Source organism: Galendromus occidentalis, unplaced genomic scaffold (assembly GCF_000255335.2).
Source record: "Galendromus occidentalis unplaced genomic scaffold, Mocc_1.1 scf7180000077476, whole genome shotgun sequence".
In the NCBI taxonomy this organism is placed as follows: domain Eukaryota; kingdom Metazoa; phylum Arthropoda; class Arachnida; order Mesostigmata; family Phytoseiidae; genus Galendromus; species Galendromus occidentalis.
The window spans coordinates 91897-108705 of record NW_003805464.1 but is presented as its reverse complement, the minus strand read 5'-3'; the positions used below and the strand labels follow the sequence as shown (position 1 = coordinate 108705).

Below are 16809 nucleotides of genomic sequence, written 5' to 3'. Positions count from 1 at the left end.
CCTTCGACGTCCCCTCCATCAATGAATTACCTCTTTCTTCTTCGAAACGGCGGAGAGGTTTGTCAGCTTTTCCCGCAGCTCCTCCAAATCTAGAGGCAGCTGCTTCGCACTTTCCGGAGGTCTTTCGAAAGGCGTTTTAGGCTCATCGATCGTCATGAAGCCGTAATCCTGCACGAGAAAAATTTCAGAGCGTCATTCGATGGAAATACGGCGAACTTTGAAACCGCGGACTCGGTTTCATACCGCGCTCAGGACGAGCAGCGGAGTATCGATGCTCTGGCTAGAATGCAAAAACATTGTTCCTTGCAGAGAGCAAGATTCATTCGTTCGTTTGGACTGCGTATGCCGGCGGAACGATCCATGAGGAGGACTAGCAGACCATCGCATGAATAATGCCCGAGACAGCCTGTTTCTTGAGTTCTTCGGACGAAATCATCTGGGAGCAAAATCTACCTTGTCTGGTGGGTGGTACGTCGCTTTGATATTATCCTCATCCCAGCGTATGTGTGGAACGCCGGATCTGTCCCTGGAGGAGGGCGGTGGTATTTTGTTTCGGGTGCTCGAGCTAGATGATCTCTCGGGCGATGCTCTCGGCATAATATTACGTTCGTTATCTTTGGATAGTAAGAGTGAAAAGGCTCCTAATGATCGAGCTCGCTCTGCGGAATAGCTCACTCACTCAGCCGAGCAGCAAGCTTCGAAATGCGTGGCAGAGATCCGGCTCATCGTATCAGCGTACCAGAAATCCGATGTTATGCTTATATCCCCTCATATCGGAACTCCATTCTCTGGACCCCGCGAGATTTGTCATTGAGGGATTCTTGCGCAGTCAAGAGCCTGAAATCCGAATTCCCCGATCAACCGGACACACGTTGCGTAACCCGCAAGGGAATCACAGCCTGAGTGAGAAGGAAAATGGCCGGTAAGACCATTTCCCGCTTGGCTCCGAGACAGTCTGCCGAGTTATCTCATTGGGCCCCGATCCGTATGTTCTGGGGACGCGGAGCGGGAGGGCGCCTGCCAGGTGCTGCTCCATGAGCGAGGGACCAATATGGCGTCAGGCCTCACCCGTACAATACACAACACAACATGTCAATGGCCTGCTACTCGTTCGTTCAAAACTGCTGTACACTAAAAGGGAGGTGGCTGAGCAATTGACATCGTGTGGAGGCTTGAAAATTCACAAACGTGCTCCAATTGCGAAACATTGATAGACTTCGACGGAATCAGTTCGGGATGACCAGCTCGCGCGACGTCGAAGGTCGAAGTCGTCTGATCGAGCGTGGAGCATTTGAAACTTCGTGAAATCGACGTTGAGCTTGAGTGGACAGACGGGAAAACCGTGATTTCGAATGTCGAACGCCTCACGAAGAACGGCTAGACTCCTCAAGGAGACGACGGCTCTGAGTGATGAGCCTCCCCCCGACGAAGGTGAGCCCGAGATTCTGGCTGCGATCCGGGAATCGTCTCTCGTCGAGAGCTCTGATCGAATGCAGATCGGGCTCTTTGACCCTTTATGAGTATTTTCGAAGGACATTCAGAGCGGCGCCCTGGTCGCGGAGCGATTCTTCCGACCAACTCCTGAGGACTGATTTTGAACCGTCGATATAGTCTCGGGGGGAGCTCCTAGCGGGGTCCGAATCCGATTGTCAGAATTTACCCTGAGCTCGCGTATACACGGGATAAAATTTCTGTTCTTCCAGACGTTCGAACTTTCGCGGAACACATAGGCATCAGGCTGCCCGCGGAGGATGATCTCTTGTGGATAGCGCAATGTGCACTCAAAGCTGCGCTTCCTCCCCCATGGATGCCCGTCGAGGATTCCGAAGGTGAATAACCACATCGCGATCACTGCCGACCGCAGTGCGTTCAAAGACCTAATTTTTCGACGTAATTTTTACTCTTCGCTTCAGGTCGAGTTTACTATTACAACACGGTGACGCAGGAGTCATGTTGGGAGCATCCGTTGGACACCTACTACAAAATGCTCGTGAAACAAGAGCGTTTCAAAATGATCACGAAAGCTACGAGTCAACGTCAGCAGCGAAATTCCGAGGACAGTGGGACATCACTGGTGAGCTGGATTCGGTCCCCGTCAGTATATGTATACCGAATGTGTGTCGAGAGCATGCCTCGAAAAATGGCTTTCTGATGGATGATATTTCTCTATCCGAACAAGATGTCTTCGCTGGACGACGTACCACCCTTGTCGACGGCCACGTCGGCCAAAGAATCGGATAGTGTTTTTCACATGTCCCTTCGACGGAAACCAACTCCACACAAAAGCAAGAGCAGATCTTGTCCGTCGGGCCTAAATCAAGGACCTCAAGAAAAAAACAAGCCGTGCTAATATCTGAGAATCAAAGTTCGACTGTGAAGATTCGCGAAGAGGCCTACGTTGTGAAGGTGAGATTTTTCTTGCGGATATTTTCGAAGCATGCTCCGATTATTATCCGCTCGGCATCGGCTGAGCGCGGAGGAGGATCGCGAAATGCCGTCGGTCGAAAACATAGCCGACGAGGAGAAAATCATATCTCGAAACAAGTCCGGATGCTCCTTTCGAATGCATGCTTTCGACCTCATAGAGTTCTGGAAGCCACGCCCGCCACATCGGGTTGGAAGCTTTATGCTGCAAATAAGCCATAGCGTACGGAGGCTTGACCATCTTCTTCGCTCCAGGAGCTCGTGCTGCAGAAGAAGCAGCTAATGGCCGAATTGAACAAGCTCAAAAATGAGGTTCGAAAGTATCAGTTCATTCGTGAGCGGATAAAATTTTCGCCCCAGTCGGAGTTACCCAAGAGCTCTCTGATTTACTCCCTGGGTCGTCAAGACGGAGGTTGCCAAACGGATGTCTCGATGGGGGCTTCAACTCCCAAACCTCGCAATAGAAAATCGTTCTCTTCCTCAAATTCGTGAGTATTTACTTCTATTCATAGGTTATATTGGTACATATTCAATCTTATCACTCGAGGTTGAGCGAAAATTCAACATCTCGAGGCATCAACAGCGCTCCCAATCTTTCATGAATCAGGCTGATTGGAATTCCGCGGATATTCAAAGATTAGGCGACTGAGAGGTGCTCACTTTCGATTACAGTGTTTCGCCTATGATCAATGCTTATTCTACACTGCCAACGACCAAACAGGAGCATCAAGCCAGGGTATCACACGACGATCTGCTCAGGATTAGTGAGAGAGTTGATCAATTGAGGCAGCGACATACCGAAATCGCGCTCAAGGCCGTCAAAGAAGTGCTGGAGGATCCGATCCCAGGGTAGGTTACCAGATCCGGATTCGACAGATATCTGCTGAGAGGGCGTAAAAAAGATTTTGGAAGATCTTGCCCGGGTCGAGTTCTGATAGATTTGATGAGAGCTCATGTCCGAAATGCTATATATGAGTCGAAAAGACGGCGGGAAGCGTGTGAGGGAATTTGAGACTCCGGAGTGAAGTTCGATTCTTTCATTCTCCAACAGCGACCACGTACCTTACGCAAGCCACGGAAGTCCTACGCCGAACTACCCTATTCAAAGCGGTCAAATGCTTGAGCCACCTCTGGATTTCCGTTCGATTAACGTCTCCAATGTGCATCCGGTGGCGACGTCGACGTCCTCAGGAGCGGCGGCCGGCTACCCACGTTTAGTTATGCAACCGGGTCAGCAGATGACCTCTCAGGAAGAGTGGGTACGCCGGCTGGTCAAACTCCGCTGCGGAATCAATGAGTGTAAGCTGAAACAACTCGCTATAAAGTGATACAACGGAACTCATGGACGCAGTCCGTAGGCATCTAAGGCCTGCTCGAAACACTCGTTCAAATTGTACACTCAGAAGACATTCTAATGAGCATTACAGTTCGGCGACTTTACCAGCCGATAGTGTTAGGTTGATATCATTGATACAGATCTACCGAATCCACCTATCTATATGCGTGGACGGCCCTGTCGCGTTTCACGTCAACTCCGTGACGTCGATCGATATTTCGAGCAGTACTAAGATAGACCGCGCATTGCGGCGTGTCATTCTCGTCGAGTTGCCAGCGGTCGGTCGGTAGATGAGCGAACGTATTCTGCGCGGTGTATCCCTTGCAAACAGGAAGCTCGTCTTCATTTGGAATATTGCGACTACAATTAACCTCATGACTCTGTGCGAATTGATGGCTGACGGAAACGCGACGGTGGGCTCATTGGTTTCACTCGAATACGAAGTCGGACTGATTTGTTGTGGAATCTTTTACAAGTTTTGAGTCCGAGGAACAATCAATTCACTCGAAACATCGCTTGTCCGGACGATAATTGCCAATAACGCATGGTTCCGCTGGCGCTGATAGAAAAGTGCTCAGGACTGTTGGTTGTGAAGAACTCAGGGCGTTTTCGCAACATCGAAGTCAACCTGCGCAGTCGGACAGTATCTTTGAGATGGGAAGAGTTCCCGGAACAGACTTCGCGGTCGATCGGGAACCGCCCAGAAGAAGCAACGGCATAGAGCACCTAGTGGGTTAGATCTGAAGGTTTTCCCGAGATTATTCGGGATCGCCTGCTTCCGCATGCTCTTGCAAAAAAAAATCAGAGAATCGAAGTCGGGAGCGATTGTGCTTAGAATGAAACTGATCAAAGGCATTGTAGTTCTACCTCGAGACCAGCCGTCGAAGGACCGGAAGTTCGGAGAAGTTCAGAAAGAAGACATGGTGTCGTAATACGAAGACTGAGAGCCCGAAGAGTTTTCGATGGAACTTGAAGAGATTCACCGGATCTTTTTTCTGAGGTTAAGATTCGTTTCGGAAAAGATCTGACTCCCGGCTGAAGCCGGACAACCTCTACGGTGGACCGGCTCAATCGGGAGCGAGTTTAAGAACAACGAAATCGCTGACCGACGCCCATAGGAAACAGCCGCAGATCTTCGTCGTGGATCCTCTAGCCTATTAAACCTCATACCTCGGGATCTGTCGATTCGATACTCGAAAACGAATGCGATTTCCCGTGTGATTCTCTCGGTCCATCATCAGGGAACCCTAGGCAGAAGACAAATGTAGAAAAGACGCAATGTACACATTGCAAGTTAGATCGATGTTGTTATTGCATTTTGTAAATTTCGCTCCAGAGTTATGTGTGAATATTCATTTTCCAACCTATCACTATTGAAACAATAAACTCGAGAACTTCTGCTCAAGAAAAACCCTCATGACGATGCGCCATGGTTTGTCGCGCTCCCCCTCGGCTTTCAGTGATCAAAAAACCTCCCTTTCTAAACCGATGTTAATGTAGACCGAGTTCAGGGAGATTCAATGACTCGTGTCATGAGGCAGACAGTCAGTCCAGTTCTTTGCAAAGACACAAAACTGAAGGGGAATTCATCGCTTGCCTTGAATTTCTGTCCCCATACTCTGAACGGGAGCGAATAGAACTGAAGGATAAGGGACAGGTCATGAGTTCGTCGGGGCTCCTCGGCTCGGCTGAGCGAGATCCTACTTCTTTTCGGACGAGCTGTTGGCGTGAGAAAAACTGTCGACGCATCCCCCTCGTGTCACTCAACAACGCGCTCATTGATCGGATGGTGAAACTTCGTTACAAGGTGAAGGTATCCTCACCACTGCAAAGGAAACTACAATCACCTCAATTACGGCGTAAGGTCATTTTCTGCGACGGCGAAAACACGCGTCCCAGTCCATCGGTGGCCAGCGTTGTAAGTGTGCGCTACAACTTACGCTATGGATTTCGCCACACAGGCAAATCAGTACAAGTTTCTAGTCGGAGCGGTGCGGTCGCTAAATGAATGACTCGGTGAACGCATCCGGAACACTTCACGAGTGACATGGGTGTGCCCGCTAGCGAGTGGTGCTCAGGAAAGGATTTCTAGCCCCCTGAGCGAGGCGAAACTTGTTTCCCAAGCTCGATCTCCGGGCATAAGCGCGAGCTTCAAGTGCTATGTTCCCTACAGAGCCACCGGTCAATGATTTGTTGTCTATCCAGATCCTCCTCAGAATCGGAGCCGGCTTGGTTCCACAGATGAGCGGCTCGCTCTCTCCAGAAAGCGCGGCTGTCGACCAGAACGAGCTATTCAGAAGCATTGATGAGAGAGTCGATCCACATTTAGAGAAACTGCTCCGAATCTCGGAACCGATCATCAGCTGACCTTCGCCTCCCTCCTGACCCTTTCTGAACCTCCATTGCTGGTGAATCCGCTTCGGAATCGATTCCGATGTTGAAACAGGCATTGTTTGTCACTAGCGCCGAAGAGAACGGAGAAATGAAGGGACCCCTCGTTGAATAATCAAAGACTTCTGATCAAAGCTTCCTGACCCCTTCGGCTCTCGCAGCAGCTACTGAACAGATGGTCTGAGCTGGCAAGTGTACCACTGACACAGATCGGCGTCCCTTACCGCCGGCGACCGACTCCACTTTCCAACGGCAGTGATGGCGGTACCGAGTCCCACCGAACGGAACGAAGTAACGGCATGCTTGAAGTGTCGGAGTCCTCACGAGACGAGAAGAGTGTTCGCATTTTGTGCTACAGGGCTGCAACGAAAAGTGTTTGAGGTTTCTTCACAAGTTGTGTAGGTGTCCGCATCCTCCGATAGCCTTCCGTACTCGTGACGAAACTGATTTTACTCCTCAATAGCCGGAAAAGACGCAGATCTTCTCCACTCACCGGCCGCTCGACATGAGCTGAGGGCGGCTCGTTTAGCGCGAGAAGCCCCACTCAAATCCTGTTCGGGAATAGAAACAGTCAAGTTTCGATTCCGCGTTTCATCTAACCGGTCGTCGATTCATTTTGATAGATGAACCGGACATGACTTCGGAAACTGGAGCCACTAGTCCGGTCGGAACTCTACCTACAGTTATGCCACCTTCGCGAAAGAGGTTCACAATTTCCGTCAACCTACACCGTGTCCGGCAATCGTGTACGCTCCAAAATGCAGTGCTGTGCATCGGAATCTTGAGCATTGTGAGTGGTCTCAGTCGAGCGGAGTGTGATAGATACATATGACTAGCCTGCTGGAAGAACGGTCGAGCGATCGCTGATGTCTCACCTCATCCCACCGTTATGGGATCCTGAACGGAAAATGAAGATCTCGTTTTCTCGGCAAAAATGATGGCATCCGATTATTCTAATAACATTCTCATTTCTCAGGGGCTCTACGTTTTTGAAGCGGTATTGTTCTCAACGTTCGTTATCTACGATGCTGCGAATCCCACCGGTTCGCCTCAAGATTCATGTAATATCCGGATTTAAACTCACGAATGATTCTATTTGTTGGCTAAATAATGAGCAACGTGAGAATTGGCCGCCACGGCCGCTCGAGAAATGCTTTGGTTCGCCTTCCGATGAGCGAGTTTCAAGATCTCACTGGTCGGTCCATCAATTTCCAGGGGCGCTTTCCGTGTCCGTGATGCAGGTTGTGCAGGGAGTCATCGGCGCGGTTTTGAGCGTATGCCTGCTACATGGCACGATCAAAGAGGAAGGCCGTTTTGTTTTTGCATGGCTCCTCTGTACAGGTCTCGGCGTGGCTTTTCTTTTCAAATCATGTGTCATCGAGACCTTGGCGATCACTGCTCAAGGAGCTGAGGTCAGTAAACTGAGTCAATGAGAATGTACTGTCTGCGGAGCGGAACCACAGGGAGATGTCCAGAGAACCAGCAATGCCGAGCGATTTCCCGGTTGAATGAAATCACCTTGCGTTTCCAGGGCAAAATCGACGCTTTGACCAAAATAGCCGTCAAATGTCTCATCCTCTTCATCGAGATGTTCTTCTTCATAGTCGTGCACGCCTACTACGTCCGTTTGCGACAGGAACAGGACCCACCTCCATACGACACGATCGCTTGAAAAAAGTGCCAACTTCGACCGCGAATCGAACCGCACCACCACTGGCGATGCCGAGGCTCTTCGCAAAGACCCCTTGAAGGAAGTCGGCAGCCAGTTAGTCTAGCCTAACCTTGTGATACCACAATAAGTCATTGAATAACTAGCTGTGTAAATATACGTCATAGACTTCCCCAAGATCGCTTAAAGGTTTCGAATAATAAAGTGAGAATGGGTTGACCAGGAAACCTGGCCTGATATTGAGATCAGATCTTCCTTTCGGCTCTGTGCTTTTAGAGGGGAGCCCGCGAAAAGCGAATTGTTAATATAGGGCCTTTATCCGAGGAGAGGGCTCGCTTGGGACTGAGCACAAAGCTCCACCTTGCGAATGGAACACTCATCATTGTCACTCGACTTCTGCATACCGAGCGGAACACAGCATAGCTCAGTCGGAAAACTTAGGCCTTGACAGATCTTCCTCAATCAATGGCGCACACAGATATGATCGGGCGGTAAGGAAAATAGTTTTCGCATTCTCGATTTTGGTGGACGAATAATTTTCTCAATCTTGCCCCGGAAAACTCGGTTCTATGTCCGAACGATAAAGGACCCGACTTGGAACCCGCGTAGCACAGACATCTCGCTCCGTACAGGATGGCCTTTCGTACATGATTTGGGAACTGCACCCGAAGTTCACGTACTAAACGTTTGCTGACTTTTTACGTGCTCTAATTCTGAAAGTCGGCATTGAATTTATTGCTTAACGATCACTACGCTACGGTTGCAGATCAACGCGGTGGCCACGACCACACAGACTTCCTTTCGTCCAATAGTCCAGTCATACCGTCAGAGAGACCACCAGCAGCCGCAGCAGCAGCAGCAGCAAACTCAAGCGACATCATTCAGAAGATAGCACGGGACCTCCCATTTTCTTTTCGCGGGTGGTCTCATTGGATCCTCTTCGGAAAATATTCTGTTTGAACGCATGCGTTTGAGAGCTTTCACTAACGTTTTTCTCGATTGGGAACTTCCGTTCCATAAAGATTTCTCGGGCAATGTTTCTACGGTAGATCGAGGGGTGAATAATCGCGGCAGAGTCCTAGCGGAGCTTCTAGATAATCCTTTCGAAAAACAGAACTCTGAGCCACCCGCTCGGCCCAGTGACTCATTGGCGTTTAAGAGCGGCGATCTTTGCGTAGACCACCCAGAAGCCGAAGAAAGAGACCACCGGCATCGAAGGGTGCCCCTCGCTTAGGTGACGCGGCCGTGAAGTGGCAAATGGTCTTCAAGCTCGAACTAGTCGTTCCGGTGACGCTACTACCCTGCTCGTTGTCGAATTTGGTGAGCATTCAGCGTTTCGCTTCTAATAACTCCGGAGACCATCTGGGAATCAGACACTCCTCGTTCCTCATTCAGTCTACGTGTAATATGTCCCGTAATTCTCGATAGGCGCGAAGCTTCTAATTTCGCAAGCTTCCACGTTGGGCTGCAAAACTCTTACGAAGTAGTGCGATAACTCGTTGCCCGATACATCAGAGGAAGAATTCCAGAATCCCAGCTCGGAACGCTGAGTTCGACACGCTGATAGTGTCGCCGCGTATACATTGAAAGACAGAGTTTCGCTGGTAGTGCCGTCAACGACAGAAGAAGCTGCGATCTCAGATCGACACCGGTGGTCATCTGCTTCGTTCTCGTAGAGGAGGACCACCTAGAGTACCTAGACGACCACCTTGATGGACCACCTTCCAGATCTTCCACGGTGGCAATGGCCTCTCCTGCTCCGACCTCCCTATACGATCGGACCAGAAAAAAGATCGCAATCAATCCGTTCCGTCGAGGAGGTCCAGCAAGACCACCTGAATGGGAAAGCTGACATGATGAGCATTCATAAGTGGAAAGGGATGCATTTTCGGAGCTCAGTGAACCATCCCAAACCGACGACAGAGCGGTGCGCGGCGCAGTCGGAAGCAGAACGATTGCTGGTTCGAAGTTGATTGAAGTCAACTATCTTACTGTGTCTCAAGATAAGTATTGAGTCAGTCAGTCAGTCAGTCATCGAAATCATTCGCGTAGTAGAGTTGGGAGGAGCTGTCGATTCAGGGAAGTTTATTAGCAGCTTCAATCACCCATCAGCTCTGTAAGTCGCCCGAAGCACGAATGAAAGTCTCAATAAATATTCAGGCGGAGTTTTCTTTCAAAGAATTGCACAACTTTATTCAACCAACTAAGATGATCGTCGCCGATTTTCCTCCGATGCGTGATATCGATATCTCAGGGTTTTTATTCACATAAGATGCAGGGGCTGATAATGATCACTCATCCATTCGTTCCGTCATAAATACCATTTACACTTCGGAGCAGTGCGAATTCCGCCGGCACGTACTTAGGTATATCCTCTTTGATCCCAAACTTCGGCCTGGAGCTCCAAAGCCGGGAGGATAAAGAAGTTCATCAGCGTCTCGACCAATCTCTATAAGCAGATCAGTTCCCCTTCCGCGATGTTCTTCCCCTCTGGAAATCAAGCACGGCCTGAACGAGGGAGATCTTCGTGACTCAAAGCCGGTTGTCCAGTCACGCTCGCCGCGTGGAATCGAGTATACAATTGAGATTGCACTTAATGTTGGGGAGTTTTTTTTCTTTACGCTGCGATGATGAATCATGAAGCCGTACCACGGTGAGCGCGAAACTTAAACGAAACTCGGCGCAGGACCTGGGAGTCCTCCCTGCGGAGGGTCTTCGAGAGGATACAGGGAGAGGCTATCTACAAACTGCGAACTTATGAAGTCGAGGCTCGGGTGACTGCTGTCTGGCAGCGGAGCCTCTGCGAGAAGACGACTATTCGGAAGAAAGGCCGAGCCAAAAGTCAGGGCTTGGTGGTGAGCCAGGTGCGGACGTCCCTGGCAGATTTCCTCGATCAATTGTTTTCGCGTGGTCATTTCGAGCTCAGCGTTCACGTCGCTGTTCTCCTTCTGCGAGTGGAGCAGACGGCTTTTGGCGTCCATAGTGCCGCCGACGCCCGCAGAAGTAATTGCTTTGATGGTGTCGTATTCTAGCATGGGTCCGCGAAATGCTTGCGGTCGTAGAGATTCAGAGAAGGTTTTCGGTGTATCGTAATTGCTACAGATTTGTGCAGGAACGTCGTAGTCCAGCAAGGGTTCTACAGTTTGTGGCTGACATGGACATCGCAGGGCATTCACGACGGCCTGGAGGTTCTTTGGCTGATCGTAACAGGACGACGGCTCGACTAAACTTGACGACATGTTCTTCGGAACGTCGTAGTCCGAACTCTCATCTGAGCGAAGGCCCACGCTACCCCCACAGCTTCCGGTTCCCTACGAAAAGAAACAGACTCTCAGTTACGAACTTCCGAGAGGAACAAAATGAGCCGGGAATTCAGGGCCGAATAGCGCCGGAGAGCTCCACCGGAAACAACCCGCTGCCGAATTTCTAGCGACTTACCGAACTCTCGGAACAGAGTGAAGAACGATCACAGAGTTTTGCGGAGCTTGCAGCGGAGGTTTCAGCGGCTGTATCCGCCACGTCTTGGGGAAGGGCTGCCGGTTGTGGGGCTGGCGTTGTGGAGCCGGACGGGTCGTATTCGGATGGCGGTTTGAGCGACACCGCGTCCGCACATTGACATTGGCAGTTATGCTTTCGACGCAACGTTGATCCGCCGTAGAGCGAAGAGACGGAACCTGAAATGAAGGGGAAGAATCGGATCACGTCCGAAGTTTTACGTCGTGCTCGGCGCATAGAGCCATTCATCCTAGAACCACGATGAAAATCAACGGCTTCAAGCTCCAAAGAAGATACATGAACCGAAACTCACCGGCGAGGGTTGACGAGCTCGTGGAATTCGCTGATGTGAATCTTTCCCTCAATCCAACCAAGTCCGCCATGAGAGCATTGTACACACTTTTCTTCTGTCGATTGAGGAAGCCCTGAGACGCGACGTGGAACGTCGCTTCTGCAAATGATATAGTTAACGCTTTAGCGTTCTTTCTTGCTCGCAATAGTTCATCCCATCAAGCAGCAGAGAAACCCGTCCGATGAGACCCGTTCAGCTCTCGTTCGGCCCCAGGAGAGGGCAGCAACGTCGTCGGGGTAGTCAAATGATCTGTTGGGAAGCGCCGTCAGCTTGATTTATTGGAACAAACGATCGGGGTGTCTCCTTTCGCGAGGAGACACGGAACATCGGCCAACATCGTCGCAAATTAGACTGAGTGAGTGTCATTACGCTGTCGAAGCAGAACCCGATTCTGCGTATCCTCTACGCGACGTGACGGTCCTCCACAAGCAACGAGACGAAGACAAATCATCAATGGGAGCGACGTCGAGAAAAACTCGAGATATTCACATCCGGATCTACTCACCTAAACCGGCAACGTCGTCGAGCATGAGGACATGAGCACCCTCGCCCTTCCCTGACCGGGATCCGCCCTCAAACCCATAGAGATTCTCTTCAAGCTTGCCGTAACGCCGAAGCTCCTGAATCTTCCAGGAGTGGAGAACTTGAGGTCCGTGCGCAGTCTGATGCGTGATGCAGAACTGGTGGTCCTGAATGTGAATGCGGCATGGTCCCAAGGCCCCTTTCCCACCGGCAGGAACTTTGACCAACTGGGCGTCGAAGTGGCAAACCTGCGGGGAAAAGCGTTTGTGTCACTTCATGTATTTCCGGTGTACTAGCTCTGCCGGGTGACTGTTTCCGACCTGAGGATTCAAAAGTTGGGTTCACGGAACTTCATTTTGGCCTTGACTGCGTCTAGGCGCGCCCCTAACCCCGCGATGAGCTCCGCATCGGGATAGAAGCGATCGTTCATTTCGAGATGCTTCAAAAATAATTCCCACAAAGAGAATTGATGAATAGCTGATCGGTCTCAACCGACACGCGAGCCGACTGGCAGCTCGGGAAGGGCCCGTGCGCGCGCGCCTGCTTAGGCCTCCATCGAATGGGATCGGATGCATGGTCCTGTGATTCGAATCATTATTCAGAACTTCGAAATTCGAGGGGATGGAATCCGCCCCAACAGACGTCCAGTCTTGAGAAGCCCGAGCGATAGATCACCGGGGGCCAAAATGAAACGTAGAGAGATCCATCCCGAAGCCAATCGAGGGGGAGTCAGTCGAATGGGTGCTTCCATTTCCCCTCATAGCGCGCTTCTTACCTCTGGCATTGAGAGACGCAGCCGCGCTTCCCATAGCGCCGCAGTCTCTCGATTTTCCATGGCTAGGACGACGCATGTATCTTGGCAGAAGATGGCCAATGTGTGCGGCTCTTTATCCAAGAGGAAGCCGCTCTGTACTCCCAGGAAGTTCTCGAGGCATATCGTCGTCCCTTTAGCCGTAGACCTTCTGTCAACATTGGTCTGACCGTTCTTCTGCTCCTTCGAAAGATGGATTTGCAGCGAGTTAGCGACGGGTGATGCCTTGGTCACCGAGCAATAACGGCTTTTCCATCGCTTGTTCTCTCTGACGCGCACGCTTCCCTCGATTGTGATTTTGAGCTCGCTCATAGTTTCAGAATGTGTCCAAGGTTTTCATTGCTCCTGAAACGGAAAGTTCCGACCTGTGAATTCAGTTGGGAAAAGTCATCGAAAGGCTTGGGGCAAACTTGAGGAATCCTTCGGATTTCCTGCGAAACTCCTCGTAGCGTAAGTTCCTTTGTAGGTTGTCCAATCGTAGCATCCGACGGATGGACGAAAATGTAAGTCTCACGACGGGCTCTGACTCCTTCCCCGAGGTACGTCCTGGGAAATTCGCAAGGCTGAATGTGGCTCAGGCTGGGGATGAACCATAAAGAGCGATTCCTGGTATACCGACCGCGGCTGATAGCATAATCGAGATCCCGTTGTGCACGGTAAGAATTCATGGGTTCATCTGCAGCTGACACTTGGGGAAGAATATCCGCTCCAGGTGGAGTTCGAAATGATCTCAAGAAGCAAATGTTGACACCGACTCGCCCCATCGATCAGAATCTATGCTGACCGAACTTCGCTTCCCGCTCGGTTCGTCTCCGTGTTGTGAGTTACCAACACTCCCCCCTCCCTTCCTCCCGCCGAGAGGCAAAACGAGAGCGATATCTGACGAGACTTAGTCACTCCTGGTGGGCGAACAGGTCACGAATCGTGATGGTGACTCACGACCATGGGGCAAACCCATCTTTCGTCGTCAGCCGGATCAGATATGAGCAATCCCCGGATCCACAGCACAGCAGATGTGGTAGTTGAATCCCCTAGCACGGACAGCAAATGCGCGCGCAAAACTTAATTTCTCGAATTCGCCGGTCTCGACACCATCGCCAAGAATTTCTCCCGTCTGGCAGCTGTCAGGGACTTCGCGCCGAGCAGACATTTCATTACTGGAACACTTCCAGATGCAGTTTGAAGCAGCGAATAAGCGACGGTCGTTGCAGCTGCAGCACTTATTCACCGTTTATTCATATGAGCTTCATTCATATGCGCTCCAAATTCAGAGCTCCGAAGCTCGTCGAGGGAGTTATCTTTGTTTGAGTTTCCTTCCCTGGAATGAGTCATGGGTTGCCTGAACAAATCGCCCCGCGAGGAGAAGCGCAAGCGAGCTCTGCGCCACCGATGGCAATGACGACATGATCGCCAATTACCCGTGACAAGCGACATAACATCGTAAATAAGCCGGAGGAGTCTTGAAGGCACATATGATTCAGACAGGAAGTCCTGTCTGATTTTCGTTCGATCCGCGTTCTAGCACCGGACATGTCTGCGGATTCATGTACTCGCACGAGGCTCAATTTTGTCCGATTCTGTGCCCGTCGGCTTACAGAAACGCTTATGCTGAGTTATGACCGATCCACAGCTCGTTATCGTCAGCTCGTTGATCCGATTATGATGCCGGCTCGACCGAAATCGGTTCCCGCACTCGGAAACCCATGATAGAATCGAGAGTGGAAACGACCTGTCAAGCTTTTTCCCAATCGAATTCCAGCCAGCAAAACATTGATTCCTAAAATGGGTGGCGAAGCTCGGCGGCGACGCTGAGATTGCCGTCGAGACATGACTCCTAATGAGGACGCGGAGGAGAAAGCGCAGAATTCCGCGCTGACGAAGCCCGTGTACCGTGCATTCGAAACTCGATTCCGGTGGAAGCGGCACGACCCGTCGACACGGGTCGCAGCGGCTGAATTCCGCGTCCCACTTCGCAGATGAATTAAAGATCGGAAAGTATGCAGAAAGTATTACTTGAGAGGTTCTGAGAGAACGTCGGCATTTTTCACCACTCACTCGAGAGAGAAGCACGCGTCAGATGCACCTGATACCTGGCTGCTCTTTCTGAGATCCTATGGGAGAGCTCCCATTCCGGGGTTTCACTCTGTCGGCCGTCTACACAACATTTGATTCCTCATCTCACTCACTCACTAGTCGGCCGTCGAACCGCGCACAGCGTCGATGAAACTTCAAACACCTTCGCCCGAGAATCCGTGTAGTGCGGGAGCAAAACACGGCGTGCTCGCAGTACTCCGAACGAGTGTGTGCTAAGAGTTGTGCTTGGTCCGCGATCTCTGCTTGGAGAGTGTGAAGGAAAACGAGCGAGTTGAGAGCCCCCATCGGGTGAACGCATGCGCACGGAGGTCGGATGGATGCTTGTCTGTCTGTCGGCCGCTCTGTCCCCGCGGCTATCCCTCCTGGCGGGTGGTACTACTCGTGCCTCGCTCATGGTAGGGATACGGTGAACGAGCGAGAGGGAATGGATTCAGTCCGTCTGCTACGAGATCTGTGGCAACACTTAGCGCTCGAGGGGGAATCTGATCAGCGATTCGCTCGGTATGATCGGGCCAGCGGCGGGACGGAGGCAGCATGATTGTCACAACCATTCCCGCGCCGATCGTATGAGGATCCATTGAGTAATCGCTTTCGGTAGTCGTTTGTACAACCTTCAAGACTATAAGAATTAGCTATCTTCCTTATGTTTGTGATAAGCACTCCGTCGACCTTCTCGAGTACTTCAGGCCGTCAATACCTCAAAGCAGCACTAGACGATTAGAAAAGCATTTAGCTTGTTCGTTCCGTACACGATGCGGCAACGGGACTCGATCTTTTTTCTCTCACCGGAACTCATTCAAGCGGTCAGCATCCGGCCCACAACTCGAGAGGAAACGAAGGTTTTCATGGATTCCAGCTGATCATTCTCGGACATCGGCGCTTTCAGGGAGTGTGGCGGCCGCGAATACCGGACAGTGAGGCTCGCTCCGACGAATCGTTTCAAGGGATTAAGCAAAAGGAAAGCCGAAAGGATCGCTACAGCGCCCCAGGAAAGACATGAAAATCGAAACACAGGGCGAGATACTCACGGCTCAGGGACTACCCCGATCAATTAGGATTCGTGGAACGTATCGCTTGAATACATAGATTGGTAGCATCTCGAAACAGCTCTCTCGAGACACTCGACAGACATTCCTAATCAGCCAAAGTTACATCCCTACAGGGACAAGCTTGATCGTTTCGTCATGGACTGAAGCCCCATGCCCATTCCGGGAATAGAGTTTCGCTCCCGTTCTGTTTTCATAAGATCCCCCGTCCCAGGTAGGATCTAGTCGCAACAAAGTTGGAAAACTTCATCCGTTCCAATGACTGCTCGCTGCAACGATTATTATTTCCCTCCTGTATGTCTATGAGGTCCAGCCACGGGACGATGAAAAATTGTTCGATGCACTGACAACAGGTTGTGATGGCCGTCATTTTGAAGACCTTCCGCTGTAGTGCACAAGCACGGGGAAGGCCTGGGAATCTTGATGGCAGACGGTGAGGAAGAGCTTTCTAGCGGCTCATTTGCCGCTGAGTCACACTGTGTCGGACCCCCGAAACTCGGACATCGGCCTCAAGCTCATCCCGATCACCGCCGTTGACATACTACACTATCACGAATAGAACGGAAAACGCCTCAAGGTCGGGGAAATCGACCCCTCGGCTGCGAATAGCACGGCTTTTGATGTGATCGGCTGGGGACACTTTGTTCCAGAATGAAGACTCGGCCGATC

General features: G+C 51.0%; 3 protein-coding genes across 3 annotated transcripts; 2 read left to right on the top strand and 1 right to left on the bottom strand.

Annotated features, from left to right (window-relative positions):
• The first annotated feature begins 1269 nt into the window (after nucleotides 1-1269).
• On the top strand, nucleotides 1270-3752 carry LOC100908798 (centrosomal protein 164). Its single transcript, XM_029111915.1, is given in 8 exon segments — nucleotides 1270-1431; nucleotides 1704-1829; nucleotides 1914-2074; nucleotides 2180-2318; nucleotides 2321-2406; nucleotides 2680-2912; nucleotides 3097-3273; nucleotides 3476-3752. Coding segments are annotated over 8 exon segments (1278 nt in total). The 5' UTR covers nucleotides 1270-1352.
• A 3033-nt stretch (nucleotides 3753-6785) lies between these two features.
• On the top strand, nucleotides 6786-8037 carry LOC108864464 (uncharacterized). Its single transcript, XM_018640173.1, has 4 exons — nucleotides 6786-6941; nucleotides 7128-7212; nucleotides 7367-7563; nucleotides 7683-8037. The coding sequence occupies exons 1-4, from the start codon at nucleotides 6786-6788 to the stop codon at nucleotides 7821-7823; spliced, it is 579 nt and encodes a 192-aa protein (XP_018495689.1). The 3' UTR covers nucleotides 7824-8037.
• Nucleotides 8038-10486: 2449 nt separating this feature from the next.
• On the bottom strand, nucleotides 10487-15335 carry LOC108864463 (protein Dok-7). The gene is made up of 6 exons (XM_018640172.2): nucleotides 15056-15335; nucleotides 12965-13345; nucleotides 12173-12437; nucleotides 11629-11766; nucleotides 11259-11494; nucleotides 10487-11131 (listed from the first exon to the last, which is right to left on the bottom strand). Exons 2-6 carry the CDS (start codon nucleotides 13310-13312, stop codon nucleotides 10487-10489), a joined length of 1632 nt encoding a protein of 543 aa, XP_018495688.1. The 5' UTR covers nucleotides 13313-13345; nucleotides 15056-15335.
• Between the last annotated feature and the right edge of the window lie 1474 nt (nucleotides 15336-16809).